General features: G+C 39.2%; 1 protein-coding gene across 18 annotated transcripts in view; it reads left to right on the top strand.

Annotated features, from left to right (window-relative positions):
• The window catches only part of LOC111265929 (agrin), a 199,158-nt gene that overhangs the window by 132,806 nt on the left and 41,226 nt on the right, over window positions 1-25,126 (top strand). For all 18 annotated transcript variants that reach the window (XM_086970725.1, XM_086970724.1, XM_086970723.1 and 15 more), the window contains 3 exons: window positions 14,718-14,933; window positions 18,652-18,752; window positions 19,100-19,214. In XM_086970725.1, coding sequence (XP_086826851.1) covers window positions 14,718-14,933; window positions 18,652-18,752; window positions 19,100-19,214 — 432 coding nt within the window. The remainder of the gene's footprint in view (window positions 1-14,717; window positions 14,934-18,651; window positions 18,753-19,099; window positions 19,215-25,126) is intronic.

The raw sequence follows: 25,126 nt of genomic DNA, 5'->3' as shown, positions 1-25,126 counted from the left end.
TTCTTCCAAACCTTAAGTAAATATGTGGTCAGTAGATACGGTTATGTTAAAAATACTTTTCCTATCCCTTAAGAGCTGCCGCGTATCACGCGCTGAGTGTACACTGGGAATGGACTATGATCCCTAATGTCACTGCTTAAGACGTTGCGTCCCAAGAGGCATCTCCTTATTAACTGGATGACCTGCAAAACATGTGCTTGCAAGACAGTTTGCGCGCCTTGAACTGCCAAAGACGAATGAACTCGGTGTGCCCTCTACCCGGAGCCGAAAAAATCGGAGCGATTTGTTTGCTGAAGAGATCAGTGTGTCTCGTATTAAACGTCGCACTTGAAAAAGAACAATGTTTCATATGAGTGTTATGGGCGAATCGGGGAGTTGAAGAGGAAAAACCGTTGAAGCTCTATGCCGGATCGGCCATATCCAGTATAACGTAAATAGATCTTTCCAATAAATATCAAATTAAGGAATCAATTTAACCGCCTCTTTTTAATTAGTTACTGATTTTGCATAAAAATTGAGTTAGATTTAACTTTTTTAGCTCTAAGTTAATAAGGTTTAAAAGATAGCCCTTGTAGCCAGCACTATATGTTTACATCAAAGGTCTTCTTCAACTTCCTATTATTTGTGGGTGACATATGCAATAGGAAAGCGGAAGTACCTGTTCAGTTTTAATTCTAGCGACTTCCGTGATGCTGAGTCTTTCCAAACTCTGGCTCTTTATAGCGGATGGACTGCTTGCTTTCAAAGCTAGAGCTCGAAGAACACCAAGAGAAAAATATGAGCCCCACAAATAATTGGCTACTGATTTAGCGGACTAACTGCTAATGACTGGTTCAAAATAACCCTGACTATGCAGTGCGGCTGGGTGAGTACATATTTTTAGTTATCAATTAAGTTTTTATCATTTAGCTACATCTACAAAAAAGTACGTTCTGAAAACAAAAGCCACATAACGTGAAACCACAGTTAGGAGATTACCTGAATGATAGGTCTTGATAGAGCTCATCAGTCAAAAAAAAAAACTGAAATCGAGCTAACTTAACGAGACGCTATGCGCAATTTACAATGACTGTTCTTTTCTACGTTCGAGTCAATTTATTGTACTTTATATATCGAGGAAAGTTGACGCAGATGTTTTTGAGACTAGGTGCTATCCAAGCGCACGAGGTTGCGCGTTCCGTAATATATTTAAGAGTATTTTTATTTGTAGGTCTCATTATATAAGCAGGATAAGCAAAAGAACTTATATCTTCTATGGGATGCAACTCTTTCGAACAGGAAAGACATGGTATTGTATCAGAATTCGATTTTCGCTCGAGTGGTGAAGGAATAATCATAATTGATGGCAATCGCTGTAGTTTCATTTCGCAATTTTTTTTTCTGTCGCGCCCGTCGGGTAACTTATTGACAATAAAGACAGAAGCCGATGATGCACCGATCCCACTTCAGTCCTCAAGCAAGACCTATAAAGGGTAATCAAGGATTATTACGTAGACCGTGCGGGAAAAGCAGGGATGCTATTAACTGTCCGAAGTGCTACCCTGTCATCTTTTTAAGAGTAGAAGTAGTGATGTTTAAATTGGCAATACATTTTTTTTATTCACACGATTTTTGTGGTGCTGTATCGTTGGCGGGGTCTAAAGTAGCAACTTCTAGTCCCTTTACACTTTAAACTCGCAATGGCCAATCTGTAAAAAAACAATTGTAAAAATGGGATTTGTTTGTAAAAATAATTATAAAAAGTGCCTACGTTGAGACGCACAGTCGGATTAGGCCGTCTGGGATGGTTGTACAGGTATAGGTATATTTCAAAGTAAAAATATAATTAAGCATCTCTTCTTCCAGCTATTTTTTATCTTACGGAGAAGGCAAGGGAATAGACTATATACTCGAAATGTGGTTTATATGAAAGTATTTTGCATAATAGAATATCATTCATAGCTGTAAAGATCCATTGAGTAATCTAACGTCTAGCAACATTTTGACAGCAACGAAGCAAAATATCGACATTTACCTACAAGGTGTTTACGTTGTCAGTATTTAAGGTTCATCTTTTACAGCAGTTATCTATTCAGGTGGCATATGTTGCCTAGGAAAGGCAAACGCAAGGTTGTTTTTCGTGGAAATTGGGAAAGATCGGGATCATGCAGGAGATTGATTTACTATGCTGATTACCATGCGTCTGTGGCTTGGAAATAAGGCTGGAGATGCATTGCCAAGAAGTGAGCAGGTCGTATTAAAGCTAGCGTTTACGTAAACCATAGAATACTCCGACTGCTGCCATTCGACGTCGCATATGTGCTCTATGTTGGTATTTCCGATATAGGCCTTTCTTGCGGTAGCTCGTCAACGTGATGACCCAAACAGGCTCGTTCACTTTGACAGATGCTCTATTCTATGAAACGACTGTCATCTTAAGCACTTGGTAATTTCTGTGATATTGGACGATGGTCGATTGTATGAAAATGTTTAGATACATTGTTAGCGCACTCGTATGCGCGCTAATTCCCTATGTGTCTTACTAGAATGGTGCAGTTTCCGCCGTACATTAACGAGTGTTCTTTAATGGACATTCATGAAAACGTCGGCTCTAATTTGAATAGACTATAATATAGTTTATGTCTAATAGGTCCTGCTGATGATTTCTATGCCCTTGAAAGCGCTTGCCCCATTTACCGTTGAACTTAGCTACTGTTTTTACCTTTTTGAGTAGATTTAGCAAACATACCTTCAGTGTATTTAAAGTACGTACAAATATTATATTAGGTTAAAAAGGATAAAGAGTGTCTGCTAAGTGAAGATAACACAAAGAAATATCCAAAAACAATTTAAGCGTTGGGTATTGTTATAAAGAAAATAGACTGGATTCGCTTTATTGCACCAGTGTATAATAATAATAATAATAAATGAATAGTAGTAATTGATGGACAGAGGTATAAAATCTCGTACTTAGCAATTTCGGGCAGGCAGGCCGAAATTTAAATGGTATACTAAAAGCTCCAAGTACCCTATCAACGTTTTGTTTTTGCTGTATGATGTGACAACATTATATTTATTTTTTCAGTCCGTGTAAATGTGCAAATAAAGTAAAATCCGTATACAAACTGTCGCTAAGATGAGCCAACAAAACTTACCAATTGAGAACGCGACAGCATGCTCACTTCGACGGACTTTCTACGGTAATCAAGTGATGTTGTTTGACAGGCTTCATGCCAATGTTCAATATCGATGGTGAAATCTCTACCGAAGCCGTTCGATTTTTGAAACCTATATCCTATTTTGTTTCGACTGCATGACAGATGCACTTCCATAATGTAGCAGTTTGGCATCGTTCTACGAAAATATTTGCTTATTTGGATCTTCTGTTACTGATCGTGGATCGGACGCTAGGAGGCGTCCTACGCTAAAGTATCTATAAATAGGGTGATGAATCGCAAAGAATGCTAGGACCCGATCCCTTATGTTTACGTAAACACCAATTGAATTTAGGCGCGATTTGGTGACTTCAGAGCTAAAGGCTGCCGAATTCCGTAAATAAGGGAGAACGTATCTCTGCCAAATAGGAATAGTCCATTCAAAATACCCTTTTAGTCGTGGGTGTTTTTTCTCGTGGAAAAAATAGCGCTACCAAATCATGCCAAAATGTAAATCGAAATCGGATAGACTGGGTGCTTGGACTTAAAAAGGGGATGGCCATCATTCGGGGATAGTGGAAGGATCGAGGAGAAAAATATAGAAAAACGTACATAAGGGAAACGCTTAGTGCGGTTGCAGCAGTCTGAGTGAAGGATAGGGAGGCGTTATCGCCTCCAGCTATTAATCTCTTTACGAGATCAGCCGCCACCTTCTACTGCTGCGGAGATTAGTAGTAGACACTATCTGGGTACTTATCCCGTCCATTTTTGTACTCACTAGGGTTCCACATTTGTGCACCAAAAACGCAACAGAAGCGCACTCAGCTCGAACCTGTTAGCTAAAAAGTTGGTGAGCAGAATTGGTGGCGGAAGAACGTATAATATTAACAGAGAACTTAAACCCTATATATTCTTAAAACTGGGCGTATAATTCGAGCAACCTAGAAGAGCAACAGACTACTCTGTTCATCGCCTATCCTATTCCTCAAATTTTTACTGGACTATAAAAGTATGTCTAAGAACGGTCCGAAATTAAAACACCTCACATACCCGTATAGTTAGTAGAAAAAGTTGTTATCGCGGCGCTATGAAGGTTACAATTTTGTTCTTCTGCGAATCTATCTGGCTCTTAAAGTTAAAATGGCAGCATCAAATGTGTATTGATGAAAGTGACGTATTAGCGGGGTTGACGTGTACAGTATATTACATGGGTATTATTTGGCTTATGGCAGTGCTCTCGACATTTCCTACGACGTAATATATAGGCCCCTAGTTCGTAAGATTTTATGCCAAATGTGTTAAACTAGTCGTGGCATGTGAACTTCTGTGGAAATGGTCTATTTCTTGTCGAACCTTCTATTGCTCTAGGATGTTTTTATGTGCACATAGCTCTAGTATTAATCGATGCCCTAGAAGCATTCCATCAGAAAATTTTCTCTCTATAACAGATATTAAGTTGAGCCATGTGACCCTTAAAGCAGTCTCCTTCGCTTATCCGAGATCTAAAACTCCATTCTTTTTCTTCGTTTCACGAGTTCACCTTCCGCCCCTAATTACCCCTTTAGAATGTACTTGTCGTTACAGTCAATTAAGCTCAAATTCTCATTCTGGCTGTCCTCAATGGTGACCATTTCATCCCTATGAAGTACGGCAGCAACGAAAATAGGCCATATTGCCTTGGAAAACTGCCAACCTTCAGCATCATCTAATAAGCGTCAACGACCATTTATAAAATGTATTTTGATCTAATGAATGATAGTCTGTGTTATAGCGTTTTAGTATCAAAGAGAACCAAAGTTTTATACTGAACAAGGGTCAGGTATAAGTAAAATGTTCATTTTAAAGGGGCGCGTCTTCTTGACTTAGTTGGTATGATTCGCTCTCTTAAAAAGAAGACTATAGCTGAGAGTTACTTTTTTTTTGGTCTTGCTCTTTGTTCTTTGTCTGCCGGCCTTCTTTTATTCTGCCGTACTGCTTCCCTCTTTGGGAACGTAAAGTAGAGAAAAAAGGTCTCTGGCATCGAACTAGGAGGTATTGGTTATCCTTTTCACAACGACTCCACCCTCTTACGCGACGGATGCCTTCGACAGACTAATTGATTTTCGTAGTGCTGCCTGCAAAGGTTTGAATCAGGCAGTTACTTCTCTCGTATTTACGATTACCTGATGCCGCCGTCCTCTAATGTCCCATCGCATTTGTTGTTTCCTTCTTGCTAATGCTATTGTGGCTGCCTCTTTTAACTGTGACCTATCGATAAGACCGAAACAAAGCCACTGTGCAATTTACCTAGAGCGGCCAGACCGAATCATCAGCGTATGCTTGAAAGACTGAACGGAAAGGTAAACCCAGTTTGAAAGTATTGTCGGATTGGTACTAATGAGTCTCACGTATGCCCTTCATTTTTACCCAAAATATATATTCCGAAGGCGCGCTGAACATCAGATATGCTTGAAGTATATTTAAAAATTCGTTATTTTGGGTTTTACGTCTAGTACTGTCATTGCCTTAACGGTACGGTACGTATGATACTCACGCCCGTCCTTTCATCTGAGCTTTCACAAAGGATTTTAAGGGTACAAGGAAATATTTTACCAAAGCATCGCCACCTAGAAAAAGAAACTTCATTAAAGTTGATAGTTAGAAAAAATCGAGCGGAAGAAAGGTAACGTTACTTATTTGTCAATAACAAAGGTACGTGTGTCCATTTCTGTATATGCTGCAACCAACATGAGTAAACTTAATATGAATATTTGCAACTAACCCTTTTTAAGTGGATTTCTTGGTCTTTTAGTTCTAAAAGTAATAATAAAAATAGAGATATACGTTTTAAGGTAGTGTATAATGTATTACGTCTTCTCCATATTAAAAGGCTTCGCTTTAATTGCCAGGATTATGAATTTAAGCCCTCTTCTGAACCACATAAGCAAATAAATATATGAGTAATTTGAATAAAATGAAGGGAACTTGTAATTACACATTTTCCACTAGCGTTAAGTTTTTGGACTATGAAAGCAAAACCATGCTTTATTAACATCGTAGAAATCTAATTTTATAAAACAGCGCCTCTATTGGCATTGCACCCCGCGGGGTTACATTAGCGCTCTTGAGAAGCGTGCAGAATAGCTTCAGAAAAGATGTTTAGTGTTTCGATTTTATTGTGTGCAAATCCTTGTCCCCACAATAAGATTTGCCTCTGTTTGAAGCTAACGTATTTTCTGTGATAGCAACAGCGCTGCCTTTGATTTCCATTTAGGACTAGATGTCACAAACTCAACAACCATATAAAGAAACGATTCTTTACAGACACAACGGTGCGAAATCTCTATTTTCAAATTCCAGTTATTTCCCTCTTTAGCTTTAAATTTTTCAATACATTCAGACGCTCTGGGTATGCACTTATTAGACATACGGGCACGTCTATTCGTAGAAATCATTAATGACGGATAAGCATAAGGACCTGAGTAACAAATTATGAAAAATTATTTTGTAGAATGCCGCCGCTGTTTATCACAGATAGACTATAAATACGGTAACTGATTAATTGGAAGTCAACTATAAAAGTAACCGTTTTCTTTACTGCTTAGCGAGTCCTTAATGAAATTGCGGTCCCAATAGGATGCCTAAACATATCCATTTATGCAAGTAATGGCCAACAGAACACAGCTTGAACAGAAACGCATACGCACTGTCGGTTGTCAATCTCTTGCAAGTGTTTTCTGAATATGTCACTATAGACACACTATATGTATTTTCATTTTTTTCAGACAGCTTAGAATTTTTTTTTTCTAGAATTTGCTAAATCTTAGGCAGTGTATTAAAATTATGGATCAACGATGGGTGACTTGCTGCGCATTATGACGCAAGGTACAATTACCCAATGTACAGGATGAAACTAAGAAAAAGACATCAAAACGTTAGGCTTTGCACATGCAAATTGAGGGTACACGCGTAAATAGATGTTTGTCGATACGAAATACGAGTCTTTATTTTGCTGTAACACAGTGCTTTTCAACACAAACAAGATTGGTTTGCCACATTTGAAACGCTTGGCATGAATTAGCATTTTTTTCACAAATTGTATGTGGTCGTCTATGGTGTTCTCTCAGTGAGCTGTAAAGGTAAAGCAAAATCAACCATCAGCAAGAATAAGCCGTAGACGAATGATCAAAGTGGAATTCGAGATAAGAGCAACTGCGACTTAAGTGCTTGTCCTTAATCCCTTCATCTTATAAAGTGAGGAACGAAGAAGCGCACCTTCGAAACCGAATCTTCTGTTCTGTAAATACCGTTTTCTTTTTCGACACCGCGGCCCAATGTTAGTTAGACTAGAGCTCCATGGTTGATACATTTCACGCGGTGAACGCGTGGGCTTCATCAATAAAAAGTTCGACGTCATTGGGTACAGGCGAGCACTGTGAAAGCTTACGATACATAAACCGATTTGGACTATTGAATAGCAGCGACGCTTTCAACTGCGTGCATCCCTGAGGTGGGTCCTTTAGAATAGAATTAGAATCAGAGACCACTTACTAACCTTTTTGTTTACAGAAAAGTAGTTCAAGGAGCCGCGTGCAAATAGAAAAGCGTGTAAGAAAACAGCGAAGGGTGAATAATACGATTTGTCGGTTGACCCAATCCCCGATAACTCAACCGACAATTCGTCGCCTCTTAGTTATAGACCCGATTTTTTATTGTACAAAGGTAGATGGGACTAAAAAAAGGGTGTTGAAAGACCATTTCGTAAAACAAAATCGTAACAAAAATTTCGTAAAAAAATATTACCTGATTCGCCTTCTATCTATGTGAAGATGAGCGAAACACACAAATATCTCATAGAAGAGTAGTTTTATCAGGTGGTGTGGTACAAAGCTCAGTACCACAATTAGTCTCCAGTATCTATAATTGCATAAGAGATGTATGTTCAAGATCGAGGAAATTCATATATAGGAAAGTTTTTCAATTATGTTCTTCAAGTCCTGTTGAATTGCAGCTGACAGAAATAATATTAATTTTGCGATACAGCGCCGTCACTATGTGGCACGTATTTCTAACTAGTAAGCTTATGAGATTTATACAGCCTAAATTTTCTGTCGGTAATTTTTCTGTGTTCCTGAGCGTCTAAAGAGAATGCGAGACAGCTATCACTATAAAATGGTGTGGAGTAAAACCTTTGAGATACTGTCACTGTGGGCATGTTGAATATGTTACTTCAACGTGACTTAGACCAAAACGAGCCTGAAGAATTGTCAAGCGTAAAGCACGTCAATATGTACACTAGCCGAGTGACCTAGCTACGGCTGGAGAAGCATTTCCCAATAGAATTTAGGCAGTCTCAACTCAATGCAGGAGCATTCGGCAGGAAACGGAGACCTCTTGAGGACCTCAGCTGCGCGACTATCTATTCCTCCTTCCCATTTGCGTGCTTAGGCCAGTGCAGCTTTCCGCGCTCCAGACAGCAGCTGGCTAAAATTCGTCAACATTTAATGTAAACACAACGGTCGTTTGTTCTTTGCTTGCCGTTTTCCAAATGATAATTAGACTATGGCACGCTAATTATGGTCCTCGGAAGAAAAAACAATAGGCGCTAGCACGTTTGCTTTGCGCACGTAACTGAAACCACGCATTTTGTTTTTTAAACATTCCCGGTAGAAAATGCCCGTAGATCAAACCGGCAAAAAAGCTATCAAACAAGGGTATGATTATTCGAAAAGTAAACTGGGCCTATCGCATAACGAATGATATGCTAATCGAAGGTAGAGTAAAGGTGAGTGAAAACAACCTACAGATTAATTATATATTATTGTTCTTTGATCACGCTTTGTAGCATTGACTTCTATTGCCGAGTAATGACTGTGCGCTGTTTCATGTTGAGATAAATTTATTCTTTGAGTCGAGGCAAATTTCTTTAAATAGAGTTCACTGATTAACTAGCACAACTCAGTAACGTAAGTTGAAAATATTTTGGTATGTTAATAATTGTTAGTATATTAAAATCAAATTCAAACTATGTGGAAGAATACTAAATGTTTCAAAGCTTACTGTGTTAGTTATTCAGTTGTCTATACTGATTTATCTTGTAATCTTTCTCTTTCTTTTCATGCAGTCTTCATATTTTGATATATTTAAGCCACTTTTGTCGAAAAAACTATTTAGCCTCAGTAACTTAGACTAAGGGTTCATAGCTGATGGAAGGTCACCCACTATTAACCACTAGTTCTTTTAAATGCTGTGTCCCTAATATATTCTTCCTGGTTCTTTAGAACCTTGAAACCACTAAAAAATGAGAAGTTTTCGAATTTATCTTTTTATTCTTTATTTTACAATTTCGTTCGAGCAACTAAGATAATAAAAAACATTCTAAGCCGCGTTAAACTATAGACGTCATCCTTAAGGTCCTGCGCGTTGCGTTACAAACTACATGTTCTATTATGTGCTGAATATACTAAGCGTGCTGGATAGCATTATACCTCTTTTGCTTTACACTTTGATTAAACTCAAGTACAGAGCTTGTTAACTAGATAAAACGTGAACTTGGGGCCTTTGAATGTTTATGTGTATATCCTGCCTAATCTTGCTGCGATCAGAGAGCGTGCGTAGGGACTATGGGCATGTGTGTGCATTGCAAGCGACTCACTAGGTAGATAGGTACCTAGGCATTTGTACGCAGTTCCTTATGCTGCTGCCTCAGGGTGGTGGTATTAGGAGTAAGGTGAAAGGAGACGTTTTTACATTGAACTCGAGAGGGAGACGAGATGTTCTCTGTGTGCAGGTTGTCGACCAACTCACTGGGATGGTTCAACGAAGCCGGTCAAATCACCTGGGGGAGTACACGCAAAGTGAGATTGAGATGGCGTGAAAGGGCCGGAGACCCCTCGGCCCTCAGTCCATCTCCTATCTACGTTCTTTCTAGCTTCGCAAATCAGCTATTTCGATTCCCCATTCGATCCATGCCCGGCAGCCAAACTTCAATTCCCACGTTCAGTTCGTACCTTGAGCTGTGGCGGCAGGCATGATTACAGCGCAGGCTGACTCGTTTCCCTGCTTGCGATTATGATGATCAAGGTCTTCGAGTTTGTAACGTGCGAAACGCGAACGAGAGCTTGGTCTTGCTGGCGATCGGAAATTTTTTGTTGTGGCAGGCTAAACATGGGTACGTACGTCGAATGAAAAACAATCGAAAAAAAGCAGACCAACCTTCGAGGAAACGATAGCGACTGCGACGGTATGACTATCGGAGCACTTCGGGCGTAGTAACGTGCAGCCCGAGCAAAGACAGCTCCGAGATTTAGGGCATGTTATAGCAGTTTTTTCCGGCAAGAAATTCGAGGTGAATAGAAAGAAACTGTGGACAGTACCAGCTTAGACGATGCTGATTGGTCGGCGGAGTTTTATGCATGTCACAATTACGGGCGGTACGTGTATCTTGTTATGTCGTCTTTTCCTGTACGCCGTAGGCTCGTCTGTGGAAAACCATAATAGTCCTAAGGATCGGCAGCATTAAGAAATATGCTGTTACCTTGCTCTCTGACTGTCATTCAGGATCATTATAAATTTGGCGTGTAGATTGCTTCGACGGCTAACAAAGATGTGATAGTTCTCTATAAAAAGCGTTTCGAATGCCTATGGTCAGCTTTACATCGATGCAGTCTTTGAAAGGTTTCTAGCTGGCGAAGACCGGCTACGGGAAGTGTTGGAGGGTTGCGCTATTGAATTGAACGAGTCACTGTCCAGTTGTGATTGGTGCAAGCGTTACACGCCCGCAACCACTGCACACAGTGTATAACGGTATGCGCATAGCGATTAACTAATTTAGTAAGAGTTTTCTTGCTCGATATAAACGTATGTATCCAGTTTGGTCAAAAGTGTTTTGCCAGTGAAATCGCAACGAATTTCTTTTCTACTGCAAGGAATGGCCTAACGCGCATCTTGAACATCTAGATTTGAATATTGCTATGGATTTAAGCTTGCATATAGCAGCCTTGTTCCGTACATGCCTAAAAACTGTGCTCGAGTGTTCTAAATACAATCGTATAGCACATAATAGTCATTTTCATGTGAAACAAAACAAATGTTTCTTTACAGCATACGATGACCGTATTATATCATACAAAATATGCGGTGGTGCACACCCTAGAGCTGCTATTTCAGTCATAATTCACCTTCGTTCGGTGTTGCCCGCCTCTACTCCCCTAATTCCGCGCTACAGCTTTCGTGGTTAGATTAGCGATCCTGCAAACAAAGGTGCAGATATGGTTGCAGCTGTCGTACAGGTTCCGCTTCAATGAGATTGGTTGATTCCGGTATTCCACGCTGGGCTAGTTCTCGAGTACACGTCCCTTCACACCGTGTGCACCACAGTTACTATACAGGTCGAACGGGTACCAAGTTACTTGTACTAATACTAATATGTTTCTGCTGCCATTACCGAAAGCGTACAACTGTTTAATGCCAGAGCACCGTGTACATTTGCTTGAGAGGCTACTAGGGCGGAAGAGAACGAAGTGTCTTTGCTTTGCCCAAAGAACCGGCCGAAACACACACACACACATTCTAATTCACCCATGTAACATCCACGTTAGCAACAAACATTTGACAATATAAAGGAGGCACAAGCGAAAGCTTTACTTCCTGCCGCTTGCCACGTAGTCGGACAACTCTCAGACCCGCCATGTCAGCTTATAAAACGATGTTACACGTACTCCTCCCCTTACGCTTCCCGCCACTGCTTTACTAAAAACCGGGACGAGGTAGCCGATCGTTGTATCAATTCCATATTAGGTAGTAAGACTAGGATTCCCAAACTTTTTTTGTCCTGCTTCAGAGAGCCTAGGCTTAATTACGCCTGGTACCTCTTTCGACTCTAAGAAAGTATATATACATATATATATATATATATATATATAGACGTTTTTTCGAATATATTTTCGAGCAGTATGTCGGAAGACCTTTACAACGTATTTATTCAACTATTCATTATTTATTTATTTCTCTATTAAGGTAAATCAAATAAAGTTGTCTGATTCACGAAGTATTCTACAATTCCACAATTTTCAGAGTTCCAACAAACTTTCACGAGTGGTTCTTCTATGTTCAAACTGCACATTTGACAAATTATGAAATTATTGTTCCGTGCATGGGTTGCTTACGTAGTATATTTTCCTAAAATCTTTCGTAAATCACGCCCAGCACTCACTTTGCCTCAACAACACACACCAGTAAAATAACTGAACGGTGAATAGCTCTAACAAATATGCTGATTTTGGTTTTTTGTTCACGCACCAAACTCGTACAATAACTAGTTCATACTAGCCGGAAATCACGGGACACCTAGCACCGTACTTACCTGCATATCTGCTACCTACAACCCATCACGAGAAAGCTTCGCAAAAAATTTACGTTCAGGGCGACCTATCACAACGTGTAGTTTCAAAAATACAACAACTGACGTTGGAAGATCCCTGAACCACCTTCAGAGAGCTCACAAGGAAGTCAAGCAGCTCACACGAGCTATATCAGTCTCTTTGAAAAAATCGTTTGAAGGGAACACGTTTAAGTGCCATCTGTAAGGTTCTAAGTAGAAGCAGCGTTTATTTGTTTAACCATATTTACATTGAATATTTATTATCTAACTTGTGCATAATGAGTTCACGAATGTTTGGGACCGACTGCTTTAGCGCCTCAAAAGCATCACGCAGTCAACGCTAGCAGTACAGCTCCCGGAGCCAATAGGTATTTATATATGCAGCGTACAGCGTAATCTAATACACAAAATCGGTAGATGTCCCTGAAGAAAATATCTATGCACCTAATCTACCAAAACAAATGAAAAAATGATACCCATATTGTCCCCGAGATGCATCTGGGTGAAGCATTCATCTGTGGTCGTATGCGGAAATACCGGGAGCTGTATTTCTTCGTAACAATAGTTAGACCTTGTTTTATTTACTTTATCCGATTTCCAAAACTTTATGTATCTAACACTGCTGCCAGTTATGAGGTGGCATGACAAAATATCGAATAAAATTCATTAATGCATTATACTAATATAGAAAAAAATCATTTTCGAACATGATATGATGAGAAACTGTAGAACCTGTTTGTCGTATATGGTATCGACATCATCGTGTCCCTGCCTTAGTAGTTTCTTAGTATTTTATGATAATATCATCGTTACACAGATGTCTGCTATTGCCCACCGTTATCACTATACCCTAAGCTACGAGGTAAACATATGGCAAGAAGAGCTTGTTTGAACCGAAAGCCTTTTGGCCTAGGCTAGCGAAAGCGCTCGCATGCTTCTGGGCTTCATTACCCCATACGCTTGTGCTGTTCCTACAGCCCCAACTAAAATATCACTTAGAACCAGATTTTACCGGGACCTTGTCCTCTGCGGGTATACCATAATATCAATAGAAATAATAATAATAATTATAAGCCTACAATAGCTAAGGTTGTTACTTTGTAGGTTCAGCTATTTTTGAAGAAAATTTTCAATGATGTCGGTTGCAGCGGAGAGTGGGTGGAATAACGTTGTGTCACTTTCAAACGACAAAGCTATGCATCAAAAAGATATATTTTTGAAACAATTTCCTATCATAATATAATAGTAGGAAACTTTCTTTACGATCATCTGTATTTTAATGTACAACAACAATGTACAAATATCAGTATACGTTTTACTCGAATATGATATGTTCGAAAGAAAACAGTTACGGTTTCTGTCCGGTAATGCGATTGCACGTAGCACTGAACTGAAATTAACATTCGTAACCTTTGCATCTCGTGCACAACGATATGATCGCACGCGTTTTCCGTCTACATTGTAGAAGCACATCGTCGTGAAAGTACGATGTGCTTACACAAATTCATTCTCCTTTTTCAATAACAAACAACGAGACGCGGCTTACCCAACGGTAAAGTTAATGCAAAGATATCCCAGTCTATTAATTACAGAAGTTGGGCTCATTTTGTGTGGTTCTCTTTACGCCTGCTGCATACTTCTCTTTTAGAGAGCGGTTTGGAAGATTCAATCAATGGGCGATTCGTAAAGTTTTTGTTCAAATTTCTCAAAGTGGTCGGCGGCGTCATCAGCGTTTGGTCGATGCTGTATACTATGGCATCAGCCTCCTCAACAAGATCTGTTGTCTTTGGCAGAAAGATAATATGATCTGTTGACATAGGCAAAAATACTATAATCCTTGCTGAACTTCAGTTCCACTGCCTCTGCTGCATAGTGTCGAATAGAAAGGCAGTAATAACCGTTCTCGGTCCTTATCTATTGCTACGAACATCGGACTCAAACCACTCTGCTTAGATATAATAGATTCTGGCTCGCTAATATCTCAGGCACTTTGCGCAAAAGTAATAGATCATCTGCAAATATGTATGTACATGATCTAGTGATCGCATAAATCATGCTGTTTTATACTTAGCTGATTTCTCTCTCTACTGGCCACAGCGTCTTTGGAATCATGCTTTGTACAGAGTAGTCTATCTTCGAGGAAGTTCTGAAAAACAGACAATGTGCCTTATTGTGATGTATCTTTATAATATATGAGTCCTATCATATTCGTCCTGTTTCAGATCCGTGCCAGTCGGTGAAGTGTCCTGAGCACCAGGTGTGCCAATTAGATCAACAGCGGAACGCCGTTTGCCAATGCAATTCGCAGTGTCCACGGGAAGTACGGCCTGTTTGCGGATCCAATGGAAAAACATATTCGAACGAGTGCGCGTTAAGAGTCGAGGGGTGCACAACACGAAGGGCCATACGAGTGCTGTACCAAAAGGAGTGTGACTCAGGTAAGAACATTGTTCGACAACGAAGTGGTCGAAGCAAACTAGCAGTTTTATGACTATAATGTTGGCAAAGTAAGAATTGGGTAGAGCATGTCCAGATGCGACGACATTTGGAAATTGCCAAGATTTGGCAAATTTTAGATATTAAGTAATACTTAGAAAAAACGGCCCGTTTTCTTACTAGGCTAGAAAAGTGCAATAGTTCCAAGCTGTGCCCATGCCTCCGAACGTAATTAGATGACATGCTAGACAGATTAAGGATAATATGCCCAATAGAAAAATTTGACGGTGATCAGATATTTTATTCCAGCAAGGCGTCCTGCACCCATTACTTCCAGTCTCCTGATAAGCATGAACATATTAATGTAATTAACATTAACCATAAGTTAAAATCTTTATCTGATGCTTTTTCGTACCTTGATTGTCGTGCGTGCGTAAACTTTGTCGGGCCTTTTTCTGAGAGTGGAAAAACCGGTACTGTAATTATACAGATTATTTTAAGTCGAAAGTGACTGATATAGGTAAATACACCTGTGATTTTGTCATTTTCGAGAGTCGAGAAATACACTGTGGTTTGCATTTAAATCTACGATCTATAAAGGTATCACGGCACAAGGTTAGGTTAGGTTAGGTTAGGCATAAAAAGTGAACGGAGTAAATCCGTTACTTGTAGAGATAATTGTTTTTGTGGGCGAAGGGCAAAGCGGCTCCCATGTTTCAAAACATACATTTTATAGTCGTGTCTTACAGCACGAATATGGAAGGCGGGACGTAAGTTGTTGAACTGCCTGACAATAACAGGCTTTTAGTTAATTCAATTCATACAAACTAACACCCAATAACATTCCATTTCAGTGCTTACGAGCGGCACGTCGTTTCAGAAACTATCGCAGCATTAACTAAACAAATGACGTAACAAGCAGTACGCAGTTCACTGGAAGAAGTTTAACCGCATGCTTTCTGAACTACACCCACAGCCTAACACTGTTCGAATTCAGGGTTCGCTGATTTTTTTTTGTCACACATTCTACAGGTTACAACTCCCATGGCGCATACAATAAATATTACTGCATTTTACCGGAAGACAGATACCTTATTACAGACAGGTATAGCTGCCACGAGCTCATACGAAGAGATCCCGATTTTGAGATGCAAGCAAGTGACGCGGTGTAGTAAGCCGTATAAACACAGATAACATTAATTTTTATAACGCGTTGTTGCCCGTCGACTTTGGCTGCGTTTCGCACTTGACTCTAATCTTCCAATGACATATTGTTAAAGCATGATCAGAATAGGTTTATGAAAATCTCAAGAATCTGGACCGCTTCAGAGAATTTACAAGCTCCCCACAGGGAAACGTTTTAGCTGAAACCTGGCAACCGTTAATCATAATCTAGATAGGTACAAAACAAGCCATGAACGAATTGATTTGGGTATGTACAAATAGAGTGGGAATAGAAGTTAAGTAGAGTTTCTCATACGGACTTAACAAGTACCGGATGCCGGACTGGATGGAGAGCCAATGTCGTCATACTTAAAACTAGCGAAAAACATTGAATACCTAAGTTTCAGAGCCGGTTTCCCAGTTATCATGGTAGTTGTTTAATGTTTTTCTGTGTTAAACACTGGCGTCCAGACACGCCATAATATACTTCTACCAGTGACTACGTACGTCGGTGTATCTGTCGCAGAGATTTATTGATATTTCAACCCACGGCAAAAACCTAACGGTGGCACTGCAGCATCTGGAATCCATTATTTGAAGAAGCTATTCTATGTAACACTACGTATGATTCTATGTAGCGGACAGTTTTAGTCCTCCCTTTCCTTCTTGTCCACTGAAAATATCCAACATACTTTAACCCAGTTCTATTAGATAGCGCTTAGCCAAGACGGCACTTGGTTTATTTGCATAATGCTTACGAGCGATCTTATAAAGGAAACTATTCCAAAGTTTCAGTTGTTCCTTCCGGTTTACCTTCTTTGCCGCTTTGTGTGCGCATATTTAGGTTTGCTGTTTGGGCTCCTTTGGTCCGAAACCACAGATTTTTTAAAGATATTCCGCTCGATATGTGTCAGCTTACGAGTACGATATCTCGAATAAATTGGATCCCATTAGGAGACTTTCCACGAAGCCCTATCGAAGCTATGCTCCAAATGATTTGCTACCTGGTACATCAAAGCGTTTTCATTCAGTGACAAGCATAATATTTCCCTGTCCTCATTATTATCCGAACTGGACTAATAGTTGGTAGATGTATCATCACAGTTTAAACGGACTGACAGATGTAATAGACAGGCATTTGTCTAGATGTTACCGCGCGATGTCCACACCGCGGTTCTTTTTTGAGACTCGCGATGTCTAATAATGTGGTGTCTTTTCCAAAACCATTTTCTTGCAACAGGCAAGTACAAGCTAAATGGAAAGCAGTTGTTAAGATAGCGTGCCTAAATAAGTATAAATTAATGATTCAATTTGCCAAATATTGTGCGCAGGATTGCTTTGTCTGAGGAGGATATGTGCATTACGAACCCTCTCATCAAAAATGCGTTGCCATAAAAAGCAGAATGGCTATATCCACGTTAAATATAATAATTCCCCCTAGCCTTTAAGTTCCTTCTTCACGTATGATAAGCTATTCAGTAGAACGTAAGTACCTTAGAACTTCGACTAATGCAGTTTAAACGGATACAAGACTGTACTCGTGGATTCTGGACAAGCATCTGGACAACTTTGAACGATTCTTCGGAAGTTTACTTTACACTGCTACTTGTTACTAATGTTTTATTTTTTTATATTGATGAAAGTGTACCTCAGGCTATGACAAGCTAACAAGTTTTTTTTTTACACCATAATATAATATTACTAGATGGAAATTATTAGTTTTATAGAAATTATCCGGATTTGTAGATAAGATGTTGATAGGTTTACATGATATAATGTTTATAATCAAGATATGCTCACTTAAACGCGGGAGGGTGCCCATGAACCATAAAAGAAGCTTTTTTTGAGTTAGGTTTTCGGACTGACTCCGTGATGGTACAGCGGTAACGTGTTTGTCGATTAAGTTTAGAAATACTGTCTGAAGTTGGCTATCGACGTTTCATGCTGAGAACCAGCAGTCTGAAGCAATGCTCAATGGCAGTACCGAACTTGAAATATTTATTTAGTTTAGGGACCTACGAGACGTATTTTTAGGCAAAAATAGCACAGAAACCGCTAGCCATAATCAAACGTATTCTCACATTTTTCGTGCAATCAAAAACTATCAGTTCGGTTGTTTTGTGCATCTCGTTTTTGCCACAGATGCAAAGCACGGCCAATGGCTTTATAGATAAAATACACGTATTTAGATAAATGGGAATATCTCGTTGAAACCAAGCTATATGTGTTGGCGAGCCTTTGCTGGAACATTCGCCTGTATTATATTGGTTAAATGATACTTGTTGATAGCGTGACATCGGAACATTTCACTATATCTGCACATTACCGATCAGAATCACATTTGCCGCTACTGCGAAGCAATAATTGTAACTTGTTCAACGCTCCTAAACAATGTTTAAACGAGTGTTCTCCACAAAGTTTGTAGCTCTAAGTTAAGAATACAAGTAGAATAATCAGTACTCTATTTTGTCCGGGTATTGCCTTACTATTATATAAACTATAGACTGGCCGTAGTATAAATCTAAGAAAATAAATGTATACATGTTTTGATTACAGTACTAAATCCATGTCGTGCCGTGAATTGCGGCCCAGCCCAAGAATGTGAGATTGACAGACAAGGAACCGCAATCTGCAGTTGTCCGCCTCCATGTGAACAGGTAGATTATTTCAAGTTTACTTTTTAGTTAGCTATCCTTCATTCCCTGTTATTACATACAATACGGTATCAGTAATATAAATAGGCTAAGCAACAGCCGCCTCCGGTTTGACAGTGGGATATGGCAGCGGCCACGCCTCAGTTCGGCATAATTCCCTGTCTACTGATCAAACAAACTTTCTTTAATACTGAAAGGGTCTTTAGATAGAAAATGCGTTATACTAGAGATTTTGGGGTATTACAATGACCACATACATAATGCCGAGAGTGCTGTCCGGTGTTATATCTGAAGTTTATTTGCTTTTGAATATATTCGGTTTTAATCTGAAGTTGGGTTTTACACAACAGGTGGTTCGTCCTGTATGCGGAACAGATGGTACAACATACGATTCAATGTGTGAACTACACAGGACAGCATGTTTGCAGAACAGCGACGTTCAAGTCTCCTACAGCGGCACGTGTGGTAAGTATATTTCGTTACTATTGACCAACAAAATACAGTAAGCGTAAAGAATTAAAAGTAACTTAGCTACATAGCAACTTCGATAATATTGTTTATAAGGGCGTACTGTAAATCGTAAACGTTCATAAGCATCCTAGTTAGTTACTTTTTCAAGATTTTTTTTGTCATGATTTGTGCAAGTACTGCCATTCTGGAGCACATGAAGCCTTGGAACGTCTCACTCTCAAGTTTTCTCACATGCTACACAGAATATAGGGCCGTCTCACCGACCAAATCGTTTTTGTGTACTTTAGCATCGCAGGCGAATATTAAATCCTGTCCTTCAAGGGTATAAGGTTAGCCATATGTGGATGCACTAAAACATATATTCTTATATTCACAAATAATTATTTTCATAGACCATAAATAAAAAGCTGTGGCAAGATATAAACACAGGTGTTCGAGGTCCTTTTGAAGTATCGCTTGGCTATATCCAGTTTCTCTCTCTCTCTCTCTCTGGAAGCTATATATATGTCTGTGTACTTGGAATTGACGATTCTATCAGGGATACGTCCACAAGTGTAAAGAACCATTACGCAGGGGTACGTCTCTAACAGTACACGATAATCGTCGCAGGGCCCGTTTTGGAATCTAATTAATGTACGAGATGATTTAAAAGATTGAGAAGCATGTCAATTAGTCATGTACTTCTGCGTTGACTCACTTGTCGCAATCGATTCGTAGAGATCCTACAATATCGCCGGCTCCGGGAACTTCCAAAAATCTCTATAACTGTCGGTTATGCAAGCATAATCCGTAAAAGCATGCATTGCCAAGTAACTGATTTAGGTCGCTTTTACTTCTTATGTTCAGATAAAAATAGATTTTAATTAGATATCTCATGACAACGCCATATTGAACGTTATTTTTTCTTTCATCGTTCTCTCATCCTATTTTTCAATGCAGTGTCCTTTTGCCATCTTTCTAGGGTTTTGTTCACATAGTTCATTTAGTAGCTTTCGTTTTCGATCTGAGAAACGATTTCTCAAAACTTTTTTCGTGAGATGTCGTTTTCAAAAAAAATGAAATTACATTTTAGGCTTAGGAATGGCGTGTTGATTTCTTTCCGGTAATTTCTATTAACGTGATTTAACTATTTTTTGAACGTTTGCGGAGGGCTCGTTATGACTGCTAGAATCTTGCCTGTGCAGTATTCACTGAAATAATCACGGAGACAAGAGTATATCTCTGTAAACAATTATATTCGTTTGATCTATGCTGGTGATTCAAGTTATTCACAGTAGCACGTAACACATAAACAAATCAATATTAACTTCCTGAAATTCATTACTAAAAAAAAAACTGTCTGTAATCTTTAAACAATTTAACAAAAATAACAATAATGAAACACGAACATCTGACATGTTTCAGCGATTTTTTCCACTTTTTATAAATACGGTCAGACTCCATGAGCTGATTCTTCTGGTTCTAGAGTATATACGCATTTGTATTGTCTCAAAACAATTATATATAGCATACAATGTGAATCTATGAATTAATCAATGCAGCCTTCATTCACGGTGATTAGAGCTTCAATGAGGAACTTAAACCCAATAGTCATTTTCAAAATATTCTTTCGTTAATTGGCAGAGTTCAAATACGCTGTATGGGGAAGTTTCTGTATGAAAAATCCAAGTGTATCAAAAATCGCTTCGTTAGCCATTTTAGTGATAGTTTGAGCTTTTTTTTTCAGTCAATAACGTATCGAATATCTTCTAGTTTTTGTCACGGAAATCAGAAGCCGCACGTAAACCGCCGATTTCGGATGTGAATGAAGTTTATATTTTAACGGGGTCGAGTTAAGTAATAGCTCATTTTATCTTAATTTTTTAAAACATTATATTATTGTACATCATGAGGAGTACGTTGTTTTGCTCTAAAAAAAAAAAGGGTTTTACCTAGTATCAACAATGCAGGCAGATTCACACACAGCCGTTACAACAAACAGCCTGACAAAGATGATCTCAATTTAGGTGTTGTACCCCTACATCTGGTAGTGACGAAGCACTGGTGTTGGCACAGGTATCAGCACCTTGTATTTATATAGAGATAATGACGGAAATATCTAGGATTGGATATAATATTGGTACGCGTCTTAACACTTAACTGCGCTATCTGCGTATGTGTCCCAACATGTGGTTTATGATCGTATGCGTTTTAGGTTAGTTTATCCCTAGTATGCTTTGTGTGCTCAAACCAGATCCCTTTCCTCGGCTGTTGAAACGACACCCATGCACATTTGGCCATACGCATCACGGCGTTGTCTGCAACCGATCGCCTTTTTAATTGTAGGTTTCTTTGAGTAGATGTCGGAACACACGCGTTCAACCCCTTACGCTTCCGACTATGGTAACCTTCACACCAAACCATTACCTTTCTAACCTGTTAATGCATGCCGGAACCATATGCAAACGCTTCAACGCACATTGCACCGTTTTTCGAATGCATGCATGTCCACTCGTCTTCCCGAAGTGGCAGGACATGAGTGTGGCTTCAGCCTGAGCACGTGTGATTCACAACAGCACTGCGTTCCCTTTGATTGACTACAGGATTTCGTTGACAGGTACGTACTCAGAAATTCTGCTTCAGTATCAGTGATCCTGTTTAAACGAGGGTCCGTCCATTGCTTTTTCCTGACAAAACCTTTCTCTATAAGAGGCAACATCAGGAACGTGATACCCGAGATAAGCTCTTTGTTTTATGCTACGACAACGCATCGAACTCTTAACGTGAGGTGCTTTGTGCACTACAACAAACACAAAAGCCTGCTTTACTCCGTACGCTACTTGCGGATTCTGCCGACGGTGGGATTTCGACTATGCAGGGGTGCATTCAGTAGTCGTGTACAAACCTTTCCAAAGCTGTGAAATGAGGTGTCAAGGCCACAGTGAAGTAGCTTACGAAGTCATAGTACCGGCACGATTCCTTGTCTACTAGACGCGCCTTGAAATCGACGCCTTCCAACACATCGCGGATAAGCGTGTACATGTCATCATCACCTCTTCAGACCAGGATATAATATTTAGCTGCGTGGAATGGTAGTATTCGTGGAAACCGCTTGAATAAACGAGTCTCGAACTCATCTCGCCTGGTTGTATTGTCCAAAATGATTTGAACTAGGTAGCCTGAAGTAGGCTGATTGAGCTCTAAAAGCAAGCTAAGCAGGCATTTACGGGGCCAGCTTTAAACGCTCCCCGCTGTCTCTAACGTGTTAATCCATTACTCAGGCCTCGACCAGCCAAAAATTGTAGATCCGACGATAACGCGACTCTTTGTAGACCTCCTACAAAACCCCCCAGCACGGCTTCTAATCTCGTGGTTTGATTGACCATCTCATCCATTTTTGAACTAACTACCCTATTGGGTGAGATGATTTGCTGTTTTCGCGCTGCCACCAGTTGCAGTGATGACATACTGATACTGGCAAAAATGTGACTTATTTGCCCTACACTTCATTCGTATATAGCAGCGGCGACGGATACAACTACCCAGTTCAATATATATGTATATATATATATATATATATATATATATATATATATATGGCTATAGAGTGGTCTCTTTTTCACCTTTTGGCAAAAGTGAACAAAAATTTCGCATCATTTGATCTGTTTTTCTCGTAAAACGAAATTACGCATAAAGTATGTAGATGTCTTAAACAATTTTGTTATCTGACAAATACTCCTAAACATGAGACGCCCAAATCAAGTTCTTTTTGGTCCATATCAACTGTCGCCAATAGGTTCCTCTTCTCAACAGCTTAGATCTACCAGCATATAGCAGTCATTTAGTATATTTTCTGCTTGTAGTGTTGGAATGACAGCGAGCTAAGATAAATTAATAAATAAAAATGAACTATTTTTTATTTACTGCAACCAACCTTGACAAAAGCGCGCTCTAATGCCATTTTGATCTCAATACTAACCAGGTTCATGCGTAGGCCTAATATCCTTCCAATGTGTTTACGGCAAAGTACTTGCAATTTTTTTTACGCTTTTCTCTCTTAGCAAACGTTCTGCTGTATGACGTTTAGCTCACCTGTGACAGGTTAACGTCGGTCATTTTAAAAAATTTTTTCATTATCCCGCCACACTGCATAAACCACAGGTTAAACAATTTTTATCGTATATCTTGAAAGTACTGTTTGGGAACTTATGGAAGAGTCTGCACTGTTCAATGAAAGCAAGTAGCCTATATCGGTAGATTCTTGAAGAAACAATCATTCTATAATTACGATATTCTATTTTATAGTAAATGAAAATCTTACTGACGTATAATTGTGAGTGCTAGATACAAATACAAATAGAGACAAAGTTGGATATCCCAGGTAATAACAAATACTTTTTGGCTTCTTTATTTTTCGCTATATTGTAGATTTCGTCGCTTTACGGAATGGTACATTTTAACGCATCAATAAAAACGTGGAACCTCAATGAAAATAAGGACCGGTCCATTTAGCGTGTATATGAATGCATACCATTACTGCAGACGCATCCCCTATATATTCAAATTATTTTTAGTCTATTCATGATTACGTTTTCTGCGCCCCAAGAGGTTTATATCTGTTAATTACATATCTCTGCATGAAACAGCTTACCCATCTACTAGTAGCTTGCAAACTTCGTACGTTCTAGCATATCTGAGTCTGTCTATTTTTTTCAATAACATGCAATATCTTAATGTTCCTTATGTACATTTTTATGTTTCTAGTATATAAACAGTAACTTCAACATTGAGCTATCTTTATATTATATTATATATACATATAATTTGATATTTAAAACAATCGTTTGATGACTAACCTATTTGGCATGTACTAGGATAAACCTATATGCATTGAAATAATTGCTTATAAATAATTCCTAGGCACACACTTTCAGGATAGCAATAAACTAAAACGCCCATATGCTTCAATAGAGTGGAAACAACTCACTCGCATAGATCAATACGTTATAATATTATACCGTATGAATGTTGGTAAGTTGCCTACCGCCTAACTTGAGGTCAATTGTATACAAAGATAAACAATTGCAAAGCTAAATCCTTCCTAAGAAACAGGAAATTTCATCACACCTACATCATCTGGTGCACTGGCTGCACAAAGATTACCTTAGCATTTATCTACTGCTTGGTGTAATTGAATTATGTGAAATCCGTGAGCATCTGCATAGGATAAAGCAGCTTTAGTTAGGCTTAAATTAATCTACAGAAACAAGCATTGTTTAATTTACAATAAAATATTGCCTAATAGTAAATCCAATCTAAGGCGTACAGACAGAGTGAATCGATCAGTTTGCAGCATCGCTGCCTTACCAAAGTATTTCACACGCATGATATCAAGTACAATTTAGGACAACTCTAATTGTCCTAACTGAAACCGACCTTGTTAGGATCGTTGCAAACTCGAGTTCTGTATATGTTCGTGTTCTATGTATTCCATATATAATAGTTTGTAAAAGCTTTGTATCATTTTGCGTGAGCTGATTATAGTTGAACTTCGATGAACGGCTCACACACTTTGCTACAGTAGATTGAATCACAAGTGACGGGAAACGCACACAGCTTTGGTGTGGGTAGGGAAAAGCTTCGTGACCGATGACGTGCGGGATGCTGGAAATAGGGTGGGTGTGATAGCAAACGGAAAAAGAAAGGTTGCCACTAAGCTTCTGGCAAGGAACACCACATTCAGTAGGCATAATCCATCTTTTGGCTAGAAAGCAGAAGACTTGAAAAAGCAGAAGACGCAAGATCACTTACAATATCTCAAAGATCTGTCATGAGTGATGCAAACTTACTAGTGAATCTCAGAGTTGAAAAGCTTCTTTTGTGGCGAGCTAATAGAGCTGAATTTTATGAAAATATTTGTACGCTGG

This window comes from Varroa jacobsoni, unplaced genomic scaffold, assembly GCF_002532875.2.
Source record: "Varroa jacobsoni isolate VJ856 unplaced genomic scaffold, vjacob_1.0 scaffold_1027, whole genome shotgun sequence".
NCBI classification, from domain to species: Eukaryota; Metazoa; Arthropoda; class Arachnida; order Mesostigmata; family Varroidae; genus Varroa; species Varroa jacobsoni.
The sequence above is the reverse complement of the archived record's forward strand: the minus strand, read 5'-3'. Positions and strand labels throughout refer to the sequence as shown.